Source organism: Kryptolebias marmoratus, linkage group LG21 (genome assembly GCF_001649575.2).
Source record: "Kryptolebias marmoratus isolate JLee-2015 linkage group LG21, ASM164957v2, whole genome shotgun sequence".
NCBI lineage: Eukaryota > Metazoa > Chordata > Actinopteri > Cyprinodontiformes > Rivulidae > Kryptolebias > Kryptolebias marmoratus.
In genome coordinates, this window is record NC_051450.1 from 3778671 (window position 1) to 3791832 (window position 13162).

General features: G+C 40.6%; 1 protein-coding gene across 6 annotated transcripts in view; it reads right to left on the reverse strand.

Moving 5' to 3' along the window:
- Positions 1-13162, reverse strand: part of LOC108251279 (microtubule-associated protein 4) — a 54233-nt gene that overhangs the window by 33089 nt on the left and 7982 nt on the right. For 4 of the 6 annotated variants that reach the window (XR_005232596.1, XM_037973183.1, XM_037973179.1 and 1 more), the window contains exons 2-3: positions 11498-11686; positions 7519-7575 (exon numbers count right to left, since the gene is read on the reverse strand). The exons of 1 other annotated variant lie outside the window; for it this stretch is intronic. Coding sequence is in view for 4 of the 5 variants with exons in the window: in XM_037973183.1 (XP_037829111.1) it covers positions 7519-7575; positions 11498-11684 (244 nt within the window). In the remaining variant the exon portion in view is untranslated. The remainder of the gene's footprint in view (positions 1-7518; positions 7576-11497; positions 11687-13162) is intronic. One more of the 6 variants, XM_037973181.1, reaches the window with a different exon arrangement.

A 13162-nucleotide genomic window follows, 5' to 3' on the forward strand; every position in this document is an offset into this window, starting at 1 on the left:
TTTACCGGAGAAGAATAATAATACACAATCGTGAAAAATCCTTACAAAAACAATAGGGTTCCCTGCTCCGCTGGGAGCAGGCGAACGGCCATGCCTTGCATTGGCCGCCCGCTTGCTTCCGCGGGCTTGGAACCCTAACAAACAAAAGGCTGTGTGAAAAAGTACACCCCATGACTCAGTAGCTTTGAGAACTACCTTTAGCAGCACTACCTTGAAGTAGTCATCATCTATGATTTTATTTGTATGTATGTTTCCACTCTGCTTCAGTTCCGTGATGTTTATAGACATTTCTTTTTTTGAACAGCTCTCTTAAGGTCCTACCACAGCATCTTCAGCTGGTTGAGGTCTGACTTTGACTGGACCATTGCAACATCTTGATTACTTTTTTTTTTTACAACCATTTTGCTTTAGAGTTGCTGGTGTGCTTGAGACAGTTGTCCTGTTGCCTGACCCAATTTTAGCCAAGCTTTAGATGTTGGACAGATGGCCTCACATTTGACTCTTGAATACTTTAGTACAGAAAAGAGATTCTGGCAGACTCAATGACTACAAGCTGGCTGTAAAACAAGCCCAAACCATCCCCCTCTCCACAGCTGATATGCTGTGTGCATTATGGCGCATAGGATATTAGTTTTACTATGAGATCACATGTGAAAAATATGTTAAATTTCTGTTTTTTTCTGTTAGATGTGGTTCATGTTGATACAACAGGTGTGTTAAGAAAGGCACAATGGTGAAACTTGCTGAGTCACCATCGTGAAACGGTGAGGCCTCACACTTATGAGACTCTGGCCTCATCTGGAGTTGCCCCCCCATCAACCAACCCGCTATCTTAGATGAAACTGTCTTATGCCCAAACTTCCGAATCTGCCCATGGATCTGTGCTGTGCCAGGCTATGACCTACAGGTGATCTCTGCACTGGTTTATTATAACTCTCCTTTCATGGGGCCATGGTATCCCTATATGTTCTATCTGGTGTTGGCAGGGAGGGATGGCAACAAGGAATATTCCCCAACACAGCTGTAACCAGTCTAGAAGTGAGGAGGTCATAAATTCCAAGTTGCAGCAGAATTGACCAATGAGAGACATGGATTGGTGATAAAGCAAGTCCTGAAGAAGATACAGAAACTGAGGAAGGAAAAGGAAAAGGGGGAATGTTGTTATCAATATGCTTTTGTGTGCTTTGAGTTTACCTTTTTCCTTTTTTCCCCCTATGAAACCAGGATTAAGGAGGTGTTTGTAACCTTAGCCTTTTTTCACATGATCATGAAAAAGGGTATATTTGAGGTATGTCCTGATTTGTAAAACCCTAGAATTTTAAGATGGTAGACTTTCATTTTCTCATGACTGTACAATGACAACTGTTAGCAGATTCATTATCAGAGACCACAGATCTATGCACAGCAAAAAATAAATAAAATGCCATCATACTAATCTGTTGATTCATTTTGTGAATGAAGTCAATTTCACCAGTGAGCTTCATTTAAAGTTTGCATTACTATTTCACAACAAAGAGGATCAGAATTTTTATTTTTCAAACTTTTATATATGTTATACATATTTCAACAATCTAACATGTCTGACTAGAGGTGGAAAGAGTAAAAATATAATATACTGAAGTAAAAGTACAGTTGGTTTGATTAAATTTTAAGTACAAGAAAAGTCATCTGCATACAAATCTACTCAAGTTAAAGCACAGAGTAACTCTTTAAAAGTTCAGTCTAAGTAAAAGTTACTTTTCTGTCTTTTTTTAACAGTGAGGAGGTCTCTCCAGTGCAGTGCACAAAGGACAAAAAATATAGTCTTTCAAAAACCAGTTGTTTTAACCTAAATAAGAGGCCTCCCAAAGGACTGTCAGAAAGAAAATCAGAAATAAGGAAAACACATTTAACGATGGTGGTAGGCATAATTGATAATTTCAATGCAAATCATCCCACTTTGCTCATCTTGTCCAGTAACAAAACATGCTGACTGAACCACAATGCAGCTGCAAAAACTACTAAATCACCTGACTACAGCTCTTTCTTATGGCAAAAAACTATATAATTTTTGCTCACAGTGACATAAGAAAAAAATAAATATCATGACTTAAAAAAGGTATAAATATACTTCTGTTTAAAAATAAAACCATGTCAAGGTTTAAAAAAAAAAAAAAATTGAAAATATCCTCCAAACTGCAGAATTTGGTGAAACTGCAACAGATCTTAGAAGGTGAAATATACAACCAACTGCAGGCTCACTTGGAAGCTAATAACCAAGCTAATTAATTAACTAATACTTAACTAATTAACTCATCTCAATGTTAGATTACAAACAGCAGAACAGCAGAGAAGTAGTAACCGTGGACATTGGAAAAATGACTGATCTGGTGCTGTAGTTTAGTTTTGAACTGCCACTTGTGTGTATCTGTGGAGCTGATAAGAAAGGAAAAAATAACCTTTCCCTTCTTATTCATCTTAAAAGGAAACCACACCTTGTTTCTAAGGTGCATGACATAACATTTGGGCGAACATAACAGTCTCTTAAAGATGGAAACTTCAGCTCACTAATGAACAACATATTTAGGTGAAGAACAGTGTATTTATGTTCATGATGAATTATCTTCATAATGTCCTCTACAATTTGATTAAAAAATAAATAAATTAAAAACAAAACAAAAAATATTTTTGGTGTTAAATATAAAAATTAAAAATAAATATGCTAATATTATTCTACTATTTATAATAAATTTTAGGCTATATGTGATATTATTTTGATAGCAGTAGTAATATTTGTTGCATTTATGTTTTGAAATAAAAGCAAATAAATCATACTTTTAAATTTTGTTTTAACACTGAAATTGTTTTTGCTCTTTTCTTTTTCACTGAAAAGCTCAGAGAAGGACCTGATCTACTAAAACATGTGGCTTAATGTTTTTAATAGGCAGGAATAAAGCGTTGGTAGAATATTACCATGTAAAACTGTTAAGGACTGTTATAATATGTGAAGTTTAGTGCAGATTGGATGTTTTAAGAGCAACAACAACAGTTTCATGTTTTATAGCGAGAGGCCAAATTCTGAGGTCTGTCCACATTCTGAGACAAACCTTTTTTAACCTTTTTTTGGATTCTGAGGACAAAAACACACACTTTTGATAACATTTGATTCCCCCATGCATTAAGAAAATAATAGTTGAGAGAAAAACTGATACAACTAAATCTCTAGGAGTTTGTTAAAGTAAACCATGTGTGAAACCTGAAAATGACATCATTGATCTAAAATGGTTGACTTCATGATGGTTTAGGTCATGCCTCCAAGAGACATTTTGTACATCCCAGTGTGTGTACCAAATTTCACACCTGGATGTGACTTTCCTGTTTGATCACTCCTATAGTTCGGGTTGGCTTGGGTTTCCTGAGCTCTCCCTTAGTTCTGCTGCTATAGGCTTAGACTGCTGGAGGACAAACTGACCACATTTCCTCTCTCTGCTGCTGTCTTACTTGCTCTGCTGTAATTATTTCTATCACTAACATGTGTTTTTCTTCCAACAGAAATTACATATGGACCAGTCATTCTATGTTTGTCTGTCTCTTTCCTGACCTCTCAAACTCCAGCTGGTCAAAGCAGATGGCTGCTCGTCCTGAGCCTGGTTCTGGTTCTGGTTCTGTTGGAGGTTTCTTCATGTTAAAAGGGAGTTTTTCCTTTCCACTGTTGCCCATGTGCTGCTCAGGATGGGAGACTGTGACGAAGCGAAGACAATCTGCTAGCTTCCTTAGATTTTTACTCACTGGATTTTTATGTAAATGTTTCTGAACAGAGACCTGAGAGGACTTCTGTTGTGACTTGGCACTCTATAAATAAACTGAATCGAATTGATCAGCAACTAGTCAAAGAGACTACAGTTTAGAACTACAGAAAAAATAAAAAGCATTGACAAAATACATTTATCCCTACCACCACCACAAAAAAAAAATAGAAAAAGCCCACTACCAGTTTGTTCAGTAAAGTGAATTACAGTGTTCCAGCAAATTAGCTGGAGGAAGGCTGTATGCAAACTAAGAGCAACACAGCATGGCTCTATCTTGTGTTAAGAATGAAAAAAGAAACTGAGTTTTTCCTCAGACTTATTCCATCATGCTGGATAATGAGCTTTGGACATACCAACTATGTGTGTGCATGTGCTGGATAGGAAACAGGGAAGTGCACAAAGCAGCAGCACTGCTGACTCATCAGGCGACTGAGGCAGCAGTTAGTCCTCTGAGGCATAATGTTAAAGAGGGAAAACAGATGGGAGAAGAAGGGATGGAATGGCAATTAAATACAATAGACATAGGAGGAAGAAAAAATATAAAATATCATGAGTAAATCAACAAGAGTTGGAAATTAAAGAGAGAAAAGATATGAAAAAAATACATACAAAAACAATGTGAGGAAGAAATGATGAAGGGAGAAAGAGAGAGACAACAGGTTAGTAGCAATTCCCCAAAAAATGTTCTTCCAACAAATGTCAAACAAAACAAAGACCAAAGAAAAGGTGAAAACAGTTTAAAACAGTTTTCACCTTTTCTTTGGTGTTTCTAGAACAAGATTCAGGTAGGTTTCTAATAAGGCTATTGAAGGGTAGGACCTATAGCTACATAGGGGCAGCTAGGCTTGCAAATCTTGACTGATCTGACAGCATGCTTGATATTCCAATGCTTTCTGGGATTTGCAGTATAAGTGTATTTATCTATCCTGCAGGCTAGCTTGAATACATAAAACATTATTAATTTGCAGGACAGATGAAATCGGAATTACCATGAGTTTGTTATATGCCCCTTACTATGTCTTAACCCTCTGGAGTTGATGGCGTGTCCAAATCACATGACCGGTTTAAATCCCTGAGGAGGGAAAAACCCCGCCTTGCAGAAACTTTGTTTCAAATTATGTCGAAAGTGTGGACTTTAAACTGTATGCCTGTTTTTAAATTGTGTTGATAGGCCAAACATTACCAGACCTAAGACAAAAAAATGACACCACTTCTTTTTCTAAAAACTGCTTTAATATTGCGAAAGTTGTGGAACGTGACGGCGGAAAAGGAGAGACGGCAATAGCAATAGTGAGTTTTGAGATTTGTAATTTTTAGCGTTTTGTAGATCATTTAGTTGGTGTGTAGTGTGGTAAGTTTAGTGTTTACTATTGTCAGTTTTTATTTGTTTTGTTTTGTTTTGAAGATTTTTGAACATGGAGCAGGCTCTGCAGCTTTTATTTGAGATGGAGGAGGGAAACGCAGAGTCAGAGGCAGAGAGTGAGGACTTCAACGAGTAAGTGGATGATCCTTCTTATGTTTGTGAGGAAGAGCAGCCTCCAGCCCCGACGTGCACACTGAATGCCACTCAGAGGTCTGCACAGAGGACGGGACGGCGTGGCATGCCCACCTGGTCCAGATCTCCGCTGGCTGGGAATCAGAGCCACGCCTTACCTCTGGGGCAGCATCGGCCTCCTCCGTCAACTTCCAGGGCTCAGAGCTCACACAGTCCAAAATATCTTTTTTTATTGTTTTTTGCCACTGACACAGTCAGAACAATCTGCAGTAACACCAACAAAAAGGCAGCAAAAAACAGAATCAGGAAAAAAATACAAATGGACTGACATCGATGTGGATTATTTGTACAAATTTTTTGGTATCCTGATATACATGTCGTTGGTGTCCCTGCCAAGTGTCCAGGATTACTGGAAGCAGAATCCCATTTTATCTGTGCCCCTTCCTTCCAAAATAATGACACGGGACAGATTCAGATCAATATTTTGAGACGTTCACCTGAGTGATCCTGAGGAGGACATAGAAAATGACAGAAAAAAGGGAACCAGGCCATGACAAACTGTTCAGAGTCAGGCCTCTTTATGACGACATCCTCAGTGCCTGCCTGGCTTATTACCATCCGAAGAGGGAGCTGGCAGTGGATAAAAGAATGGTGGCAACCAGGGCAAAAACTGGAAAGACACAATATATGAAGGACAAGCCTACAATATGGGGGCTGAATCCAGCAGTGGCTACCCCATCAGGTTTGGAATTTGCATTTGGAAGATTTTTACGCTATCTGAGCATGGCTGTCTCATGAACTAGTCATGAGCCTAATTCAGCCAGCCTGTCTTGTCACTGACTACTCCATTTATATTGACAACTTTTATACAAGCCCTAAACTGGTCATGTGACTCCTACAGGGAGAGCAGAAAAGGATGCCCCAGAGGGAGAAGAAATGCTCTCACCAAAAAAAGTGGAAGGGGATCTGTGAGGTGTATTAGAGAGGGCCCACTTGTTTTTGTAAAGTGGATGGACACACAGGAGGTGTCTGTGTGCTCCACCATCCATCCTGCATTTCCTGGTGGGACAGAGAGGAGAAGAGTGAAGGATAGAGATGGACAGTGGACTGTCAAAGGCATTCCATGCTCAACACCAATTATTGCATACAATATGCATATGGGTGGGGTTGATCTGTTGGACCAGCTCATCCAGTACTACTCCACCCACAGGAAAACTGCTTGTGGATACAGGACCTTGTTGCTGCACTTCCTGGACATGTAACAACGAACACCTTCACCCTGAACCGTGAGATCTGCAGTGCCAAGCAGGTCCAGTCCATGACACACAAAGACTTCATGGTGGAACTGGTGTGTCAGCTTTGTGGTGTAGAAAAGGCAGGTGTTCCCCAGAGCAGGAGAGAGCATCACATTCCTGTGCCCATCATCTCAGCCACTGATGCTGGCCAGAAAGCCACCAAAGGCAGGCTGAAATGCCAGTGATGCTGTGAGGTGACAACAAGAGGACTGACACACCATGGAAGTGTCAGGCCTGTGGTGAATTGTGGAATTTTTGACATCTTTCTGATTGGTAGAAGATGCCTGAAACAATACCTGCATTTTAATGTAAATAACTTTGGTGTTTGTTAAATTTGTTCATATGTTTATGAAATTTACTGTTTATATTTGCATCCTAAGTTGTAAAAACATTTTGTTATGATTTTTTGTGGTTTTCACAGTAAACAAACTAATACATTTCTACTCTGATTTTTTTTTTTTTTTTTTGTGGTCTGAGTTCTATTGTGTTAACACAGTAAGACAAAACTAAAAAATAACTTATAATTCACATTTGGGAGGTTGTGCTGATAAAAATTACTCTGAACATGTCAGGTTAAACCTTTTTAGAGTGAAATATGATTGAAAATCAAAAATAGTCCGAAAATGTTCAATTTCACCCTGGACCCCAGAGGGTTAACTGAACTACTTAGTTTGAGCACCTTGAAAAAAATTACAAGTAAAGCAGAATAAGAGAAGAGATCATTGAAAGTATGCGGCAACACAATAAGAACAACTTATATCATGTTATAAATGACAAAAGAAAAATGTGTGCCCATGCCCACACATGCAGAAATGAACTGAGAAGGGAAAAAAAAGGATAGAAGAAAATTTAAAAACATACTAAAAGGCCATGACCGATTGATCACAATAACCTTTAGTAACCTGACCAATATCAGATGGAATTGAGGGGTTCATCTTACCAGACCTTTGCACCCCATGTGCTTTCTGATCTCCATTCTCGAAAGCAGTACCTCTGTCTGCACATACATTCACAAAAATGGTAAAGTAAAGTAAGGTAAGGAAAGTACATACACTCACATACATAAAGTGAGGTGAGGTATGATAAGGTAAGGTAATACACACAAGTACAAACATCCACAGACACAAGAGAAGGTAAGGTAAATACATACAACCCCTGACAAAAAATTATGGAATCACCATTGTGGATAAAAACTGTATTATGAGATTAAATAATATTTTGGGTAGTGACCGAAAGAACAAGATCGCAGATACAAGCGGCTGAAATAAGTGTCCTCCGCAGTGTGTCTGGGCTCTCCCTTAGAGATAGGGTGAGAAGCTCGGTCATCCGGGAAGGACTCAGAGTAGAGCCGCTGCTCCTCCACGTCGAGAGGAGCCAGTTGAGGTGGCTCAGGCATCTGGTGAGGATGCCTCCTGGACGCCTCCCTGGTGAGGTGTTCCGGGCACGTCCCACCNGGAGGAGGCCCNGGGGAAGACCCAGGACATGCTGGAGGGACTATGTTTCTCGGCTGGCCTGGGAACGCCTTGGGATTCCCCTGGAGGAGCTGGCCCAAGTGGCTGGGGAGAGGGAAGTCTGGGTCTCCCTGCTTAGGCTGCTACCCCCGCGACCCGACCCCGGATAAGCGGAAGAGGATGGATGGATGGTCAATGACAAGTCTGCAACCTGTAAGGCTGATTTGGCAACAACAATAATAGACAGTTGGAACCAGATTGCTGAAGAATACTTTGTCATTAGTAAGGTCTACACTTTAGAGAATTCTCTTGAGAAAGGTTGGACACTTTTTCACTCTGGAGTTGTCCCCGGTGAGAGGCGCCGAGCAGGAGTGGGCATAATTGTTGCCCCCCCTCTTGGTGCCTGTACGTTGGGGTTTACCCAGGTGAACGAGAGGGTAGCCTCCCTCCGCCTACGTGTGGGGGGATGGGTCCTGACTGTTGTTTGTGTTTATTCGCCAAACAGCAGTTCAGATTACGCACCCTTTTTGGTGTTTTTGGAGGGGGTACTGGAGAGTGCCCCTCCTGGGGACTCCCTTGTTCTGTTAGGGGACTTCAATGCTCATGTGGGCAACGGCAACCAATACCATGGTATGGTTGGGAGGAACGGCCCCCCTGATCTGAACCCAAGCAGTGTTCTGTTGTTGGACTTCTGTGCTTGTCATGGATTGTCCATAACGAACACCATGTTCAAACATAAGGGTGTCCATATGTGCTCTTGGCACCAGGACACCCTAGGTCGCAGTTCAATGATGGACTTTGTTGTCGTTTCATCTGATCTGCAGCCGCATGTTTTGGACACTCAGGTAAAGAGAGGGGCGGAGCTAACTGACCATTACCTGGTGGTGAGTTGGCTCCGATGGTGGGGGAGGATGCCGGTCAGACCTGGCAGGCCCAAACGTATTGTGAGGGTCTGTTGGGAACGTCTGACAGAGTCTCCTGTTAGACGGAGCTTTAACTCCCACCTCCGAGGGAACTTCGAACATGTTCCGGGGGAGGCGGGGGACATTGAGTACAAAAGAGCCATGTTCCGTGCCATTGTTGAGGCGGTTTATTGGAGCTGTGGCCGCAAGGTAGTTGGTACCTGTCGCAGGGGCAACCCTCGAACGCACTGGTGGACACCAGCGGTGAGCGATGCTGTCAGGCTGAAGGAGGAGTCCTATCAGGCCTTCTTGGCCTGTGGGACTCCAGAAGCAGATGACAGGTACCGAAAGTTCAAGCGGCATGCGGCTCAGGTGGTCGCTGAGGAAAAAACTTGGGCATGGGAGGAGTTTGTTGAGACCATGGAGAAAGACTTCCGCAAATTGTTCACACTCTCCTAACAATAGAGGCTCATTAGGGTCCTTGTTTGTCTGACTCACTGATGAGCCACTCTGGTCACATGAGTGCAGGTGTTGATTGGAGTGAAACTGACTGGGGATCAGGCCTAAGGCTCCATTATATGTTTCTGAAAGCTGGAATCTGAGACCTCCTCCTCTGTTTAATGTTGGTTTCTCCTTTTTGACATAAATGGCTTCCTTTACCCCCCTCTCGAACCATCTGTCTTCTCAGTCCAAAATATGAACATTTTGGTCCTCAAAGGAGTGTCCCTTATCCTTGAGGTGTAGGTGGACAGCTAAATCCTCTCCTAAGGAGCCTCTATTGTTAGGAGAGCAAGAACAATTTGCAAGCAATCCAGCTTACATCACATCTCAGCTTTAAAAGCTCAACTCCACACTCTATTTCTGAATTAAGAAAGCTCCTCGGATGAGAAGTGAAACGTCTTCAACTACAGAACAGAAGTCCAGTTGTTTTTGTATTTTACCTTTTTTAAATTTACCATGGCCTGGATAACTGAGGATCTACACCAGCATACTGAATAAAAAGTAAATGAATATTGGAATTGGAATATTGAAAAATATAGTGTTGTGACATGTCTGTGATTTGTTTTAAACAGAAAAGTAAACAATTGAAAGAACATCCTCAAAGAGTGTTCATTCCGTATTTTTTGCCAGGGGTTGTATATACACATATATAAGATGAGGTAAAGTAAGATAAAATAAGGTAATACATGCATTCACATACATAAAATGAGGTAAGGTAATGTGTAGTAAGGTAATGTAAGTACATACAATTGCATACACACGGTAAGGCAAATATCTACATTCACTTAAATAGGGTAAGATGAGGTGAGATAAGATATGGTAAGATAAGGTAAGCACACAAAAACAAGCAACCAAATTATTATCATTCTGACTGCTGAAGTATTGAAAAAGCACAAAATTAAATTGTACTACATTTATTTATTAATCAAATATCTGATGATGTTGTTGTACATTTGTCCCTTTGTGTGAGTGTGTGAATAAATGCTTGTTTGCCTTTACATGGCCTTGTGATGGACTGGTGACCAGTCTAGGGTGTACTCCACATGTCACTTAATAACTGCTGAAGATGGGCACAGCTCTTCCTCACTCCTGACAGGATCAAGCAAGTGTAGAAAATGGATAACTAGATGTTTGGGTGCATGTGACATTTTTTTCTTTTAGGACCACAAAGGTCAGACATGCTCAGGATGTAAAAGGCCAAGCAAATCATTTCTACTCTGTTTAGCCATTGACAGAAAGAGGCAGAAGTAGGTGAGGTTGTGAGGTTTCTAATGGCTAAATCATTGAACTTTGATCATCTACTATGTACACGTCTGGGTCTGTAGAAAGAGATTATTGTCACCATACACTACAGGACATTTACACACACAAAACACTGATGCAGTAGGCATCAGATAATAGATAATCAGATAATGATAAAGTAGGCCTGACTGGTAAATTGGCACTTTATTTTTAAAGGAGGTACGACAACAACAGCAATTATTCTTTGATTTCCTGCTGATTTTGTATGTTTGTTCACATAAAAGAAATGAAAGGTCTTTTTTTTAGTAGTTTCTTTTAATAAAGCCAGACAGAATATCAAAAACAAAAATGCATTGCATAAAAGTTACAGACTGATTTGCATGTTATTGAGTGAAATAAATATCTGATCCCCTACAAACCAGTTATAATTCTGGCTCCTACAGATTGGTTATGTGATCATGTGAAGTGAAGTGAAATTTATTTATAAAGCACTTTTCAGCAGCAAGGCAATCCAAAGTGCACACAGATGACTGACAGAGACAATTTCAGACACTGATTCTAACTGTTTATGTGCCACTCTCCAGTAAAATGAAACTACCACAATAAAAGACTGTTTATTTCCTTGTAAGTGACCAAACTTACAAAATTAGCAGGGGATAAAAAATTAAGTATAGTGACCAAAGGGAATAATATGTTTTATTGAAAAAAGTGATAAAAAGATTGAAAAATGTGATGACCGATGGACAAGACCATATACCGTGAAATCTTGAAATTATAACAATGCATGATAAACAATGGATACTCAGCATCATATCAGTCTCACCTGGCCTGGTATCATCGTTGTCCAGCAGGGGAATGTAGTCTTTTTTTTCAACCATTTCCTTGACTTGATCATCAAATGTCTCAGCCTCCAGCTGAGCCACAAAGTCCTTTTCCACCACGCTCTCTGAGCCAGGCTGTGGAACACTGTCTGTCAGTGCATCACTCAGACTTAGGTCTTCCTCTGCCATGGCTGCAAATAAGGCCAAAAGTAAACTGTTAAAGAAGTCAGAGATGAGCTCACAAAATAAAGACTAAATTAACTAAATCTGATTTTTTTAGGCAAACATGATGATGAAGCTATAGGGAGGAAGATTTGCATATGTGTATCCATATGAGGCCAAGACACCAGAGAACCAAACCCAGTAACGACAGATATTTATACTAGAGATTCTGGCACTGATTCTGGTCTTGTAGGCTGATACCAATTTCTGATTTGTGTACAGCCAAAACCTGCCGACACCAATTTTGGTTCACTTAGATTTCTCTCCAAGACCTATAGTTAACAGAATACTTTTTCATTTCTCTAATTAAGATAAACTGGAACATTACGATTCTGTTGAATCAGTGAGTGCAAAGATGTCTACAGTAAAGATGAATTAAACTAGAGATAAACAAGTTAACTGGCTACCAATTTTAATCAGCCAATATTGTCCACTTAAAGAACTGTCACCTGCCATGCCTGTACAAACCTAATTACCAACTAATAAAATCAGGATGTAGCAACTGCTGCTACAATTACAATCTAGCTTACTTTTTAAAGTGAGAATTCTGTTCCACATATTATTTATAAATGTAAAAGTTCTTTTGAAGCCCACATAACTGAAGACAGGAAGAGAAGCCCTTGTTAAGGGGGGGGGGGATACAGATTTAATTCCATTAAGCATTTATGTTTAGATTTTCTTTAATGACAGAAAAATGCATGTTAGGCAAAACTATAATATAACAACAGACAATTGGTGATATAATCACTACCTGGAAGCTGGAAGCTAAGATCAAGGCAATTCAGAGAAATCAACCAGATGTCAGAGGAACAGAAAGCAACATTGAAGAAGGATTCACCACAGAAAAACTACAAATTGTCCATACCTGAGGCTCTAGAGTCTGCCAAATTCTTCCTTAAAGCTCAGGCTGCTCATCTGAGGAGGTACACTTAAGAAGCAGAAGCCAGGAGAATAAACAGGGTATTCTCCACCACACCATCCAAAGTGTACTCTCAATGGCAGGGGAATAAAAAGAGAGTTCCCTTTCAGTCGATTCACTCGGTACAACACATGTACTATGGGATATCACGCTCCTGCGTGTCCTGGCTGAAGACACCTTTAATCACGCCTTTAGGCAAATGACGTGATGACGACAAGTGACAGGCCCCGCCTGCACTATGTAACCGTCCGTCATCACAGTCATTCCTCAGTTCTTATGCTCTTCACCTCACTAAGAACACCTCTCAGAGTCAGGCTAGCTAGCTGCTGCTAGTTAGTTCTGTGTTTCACAAGGCTTCTCGGAATTAGCTTAACTGCTTTTGTTGGTGTTAGCCACTGCTGCCTGCTGGTAAGCGTGCCTGCCCGCGAAGCGCGNAGTCCCGAGGTTTTCCTGCACAGTTCAGCTTTTGTGGTTCGGGATGAGCACAAAGCTGACACAAGCGAAGCAGAAGTCTTCTGTTCGCCCC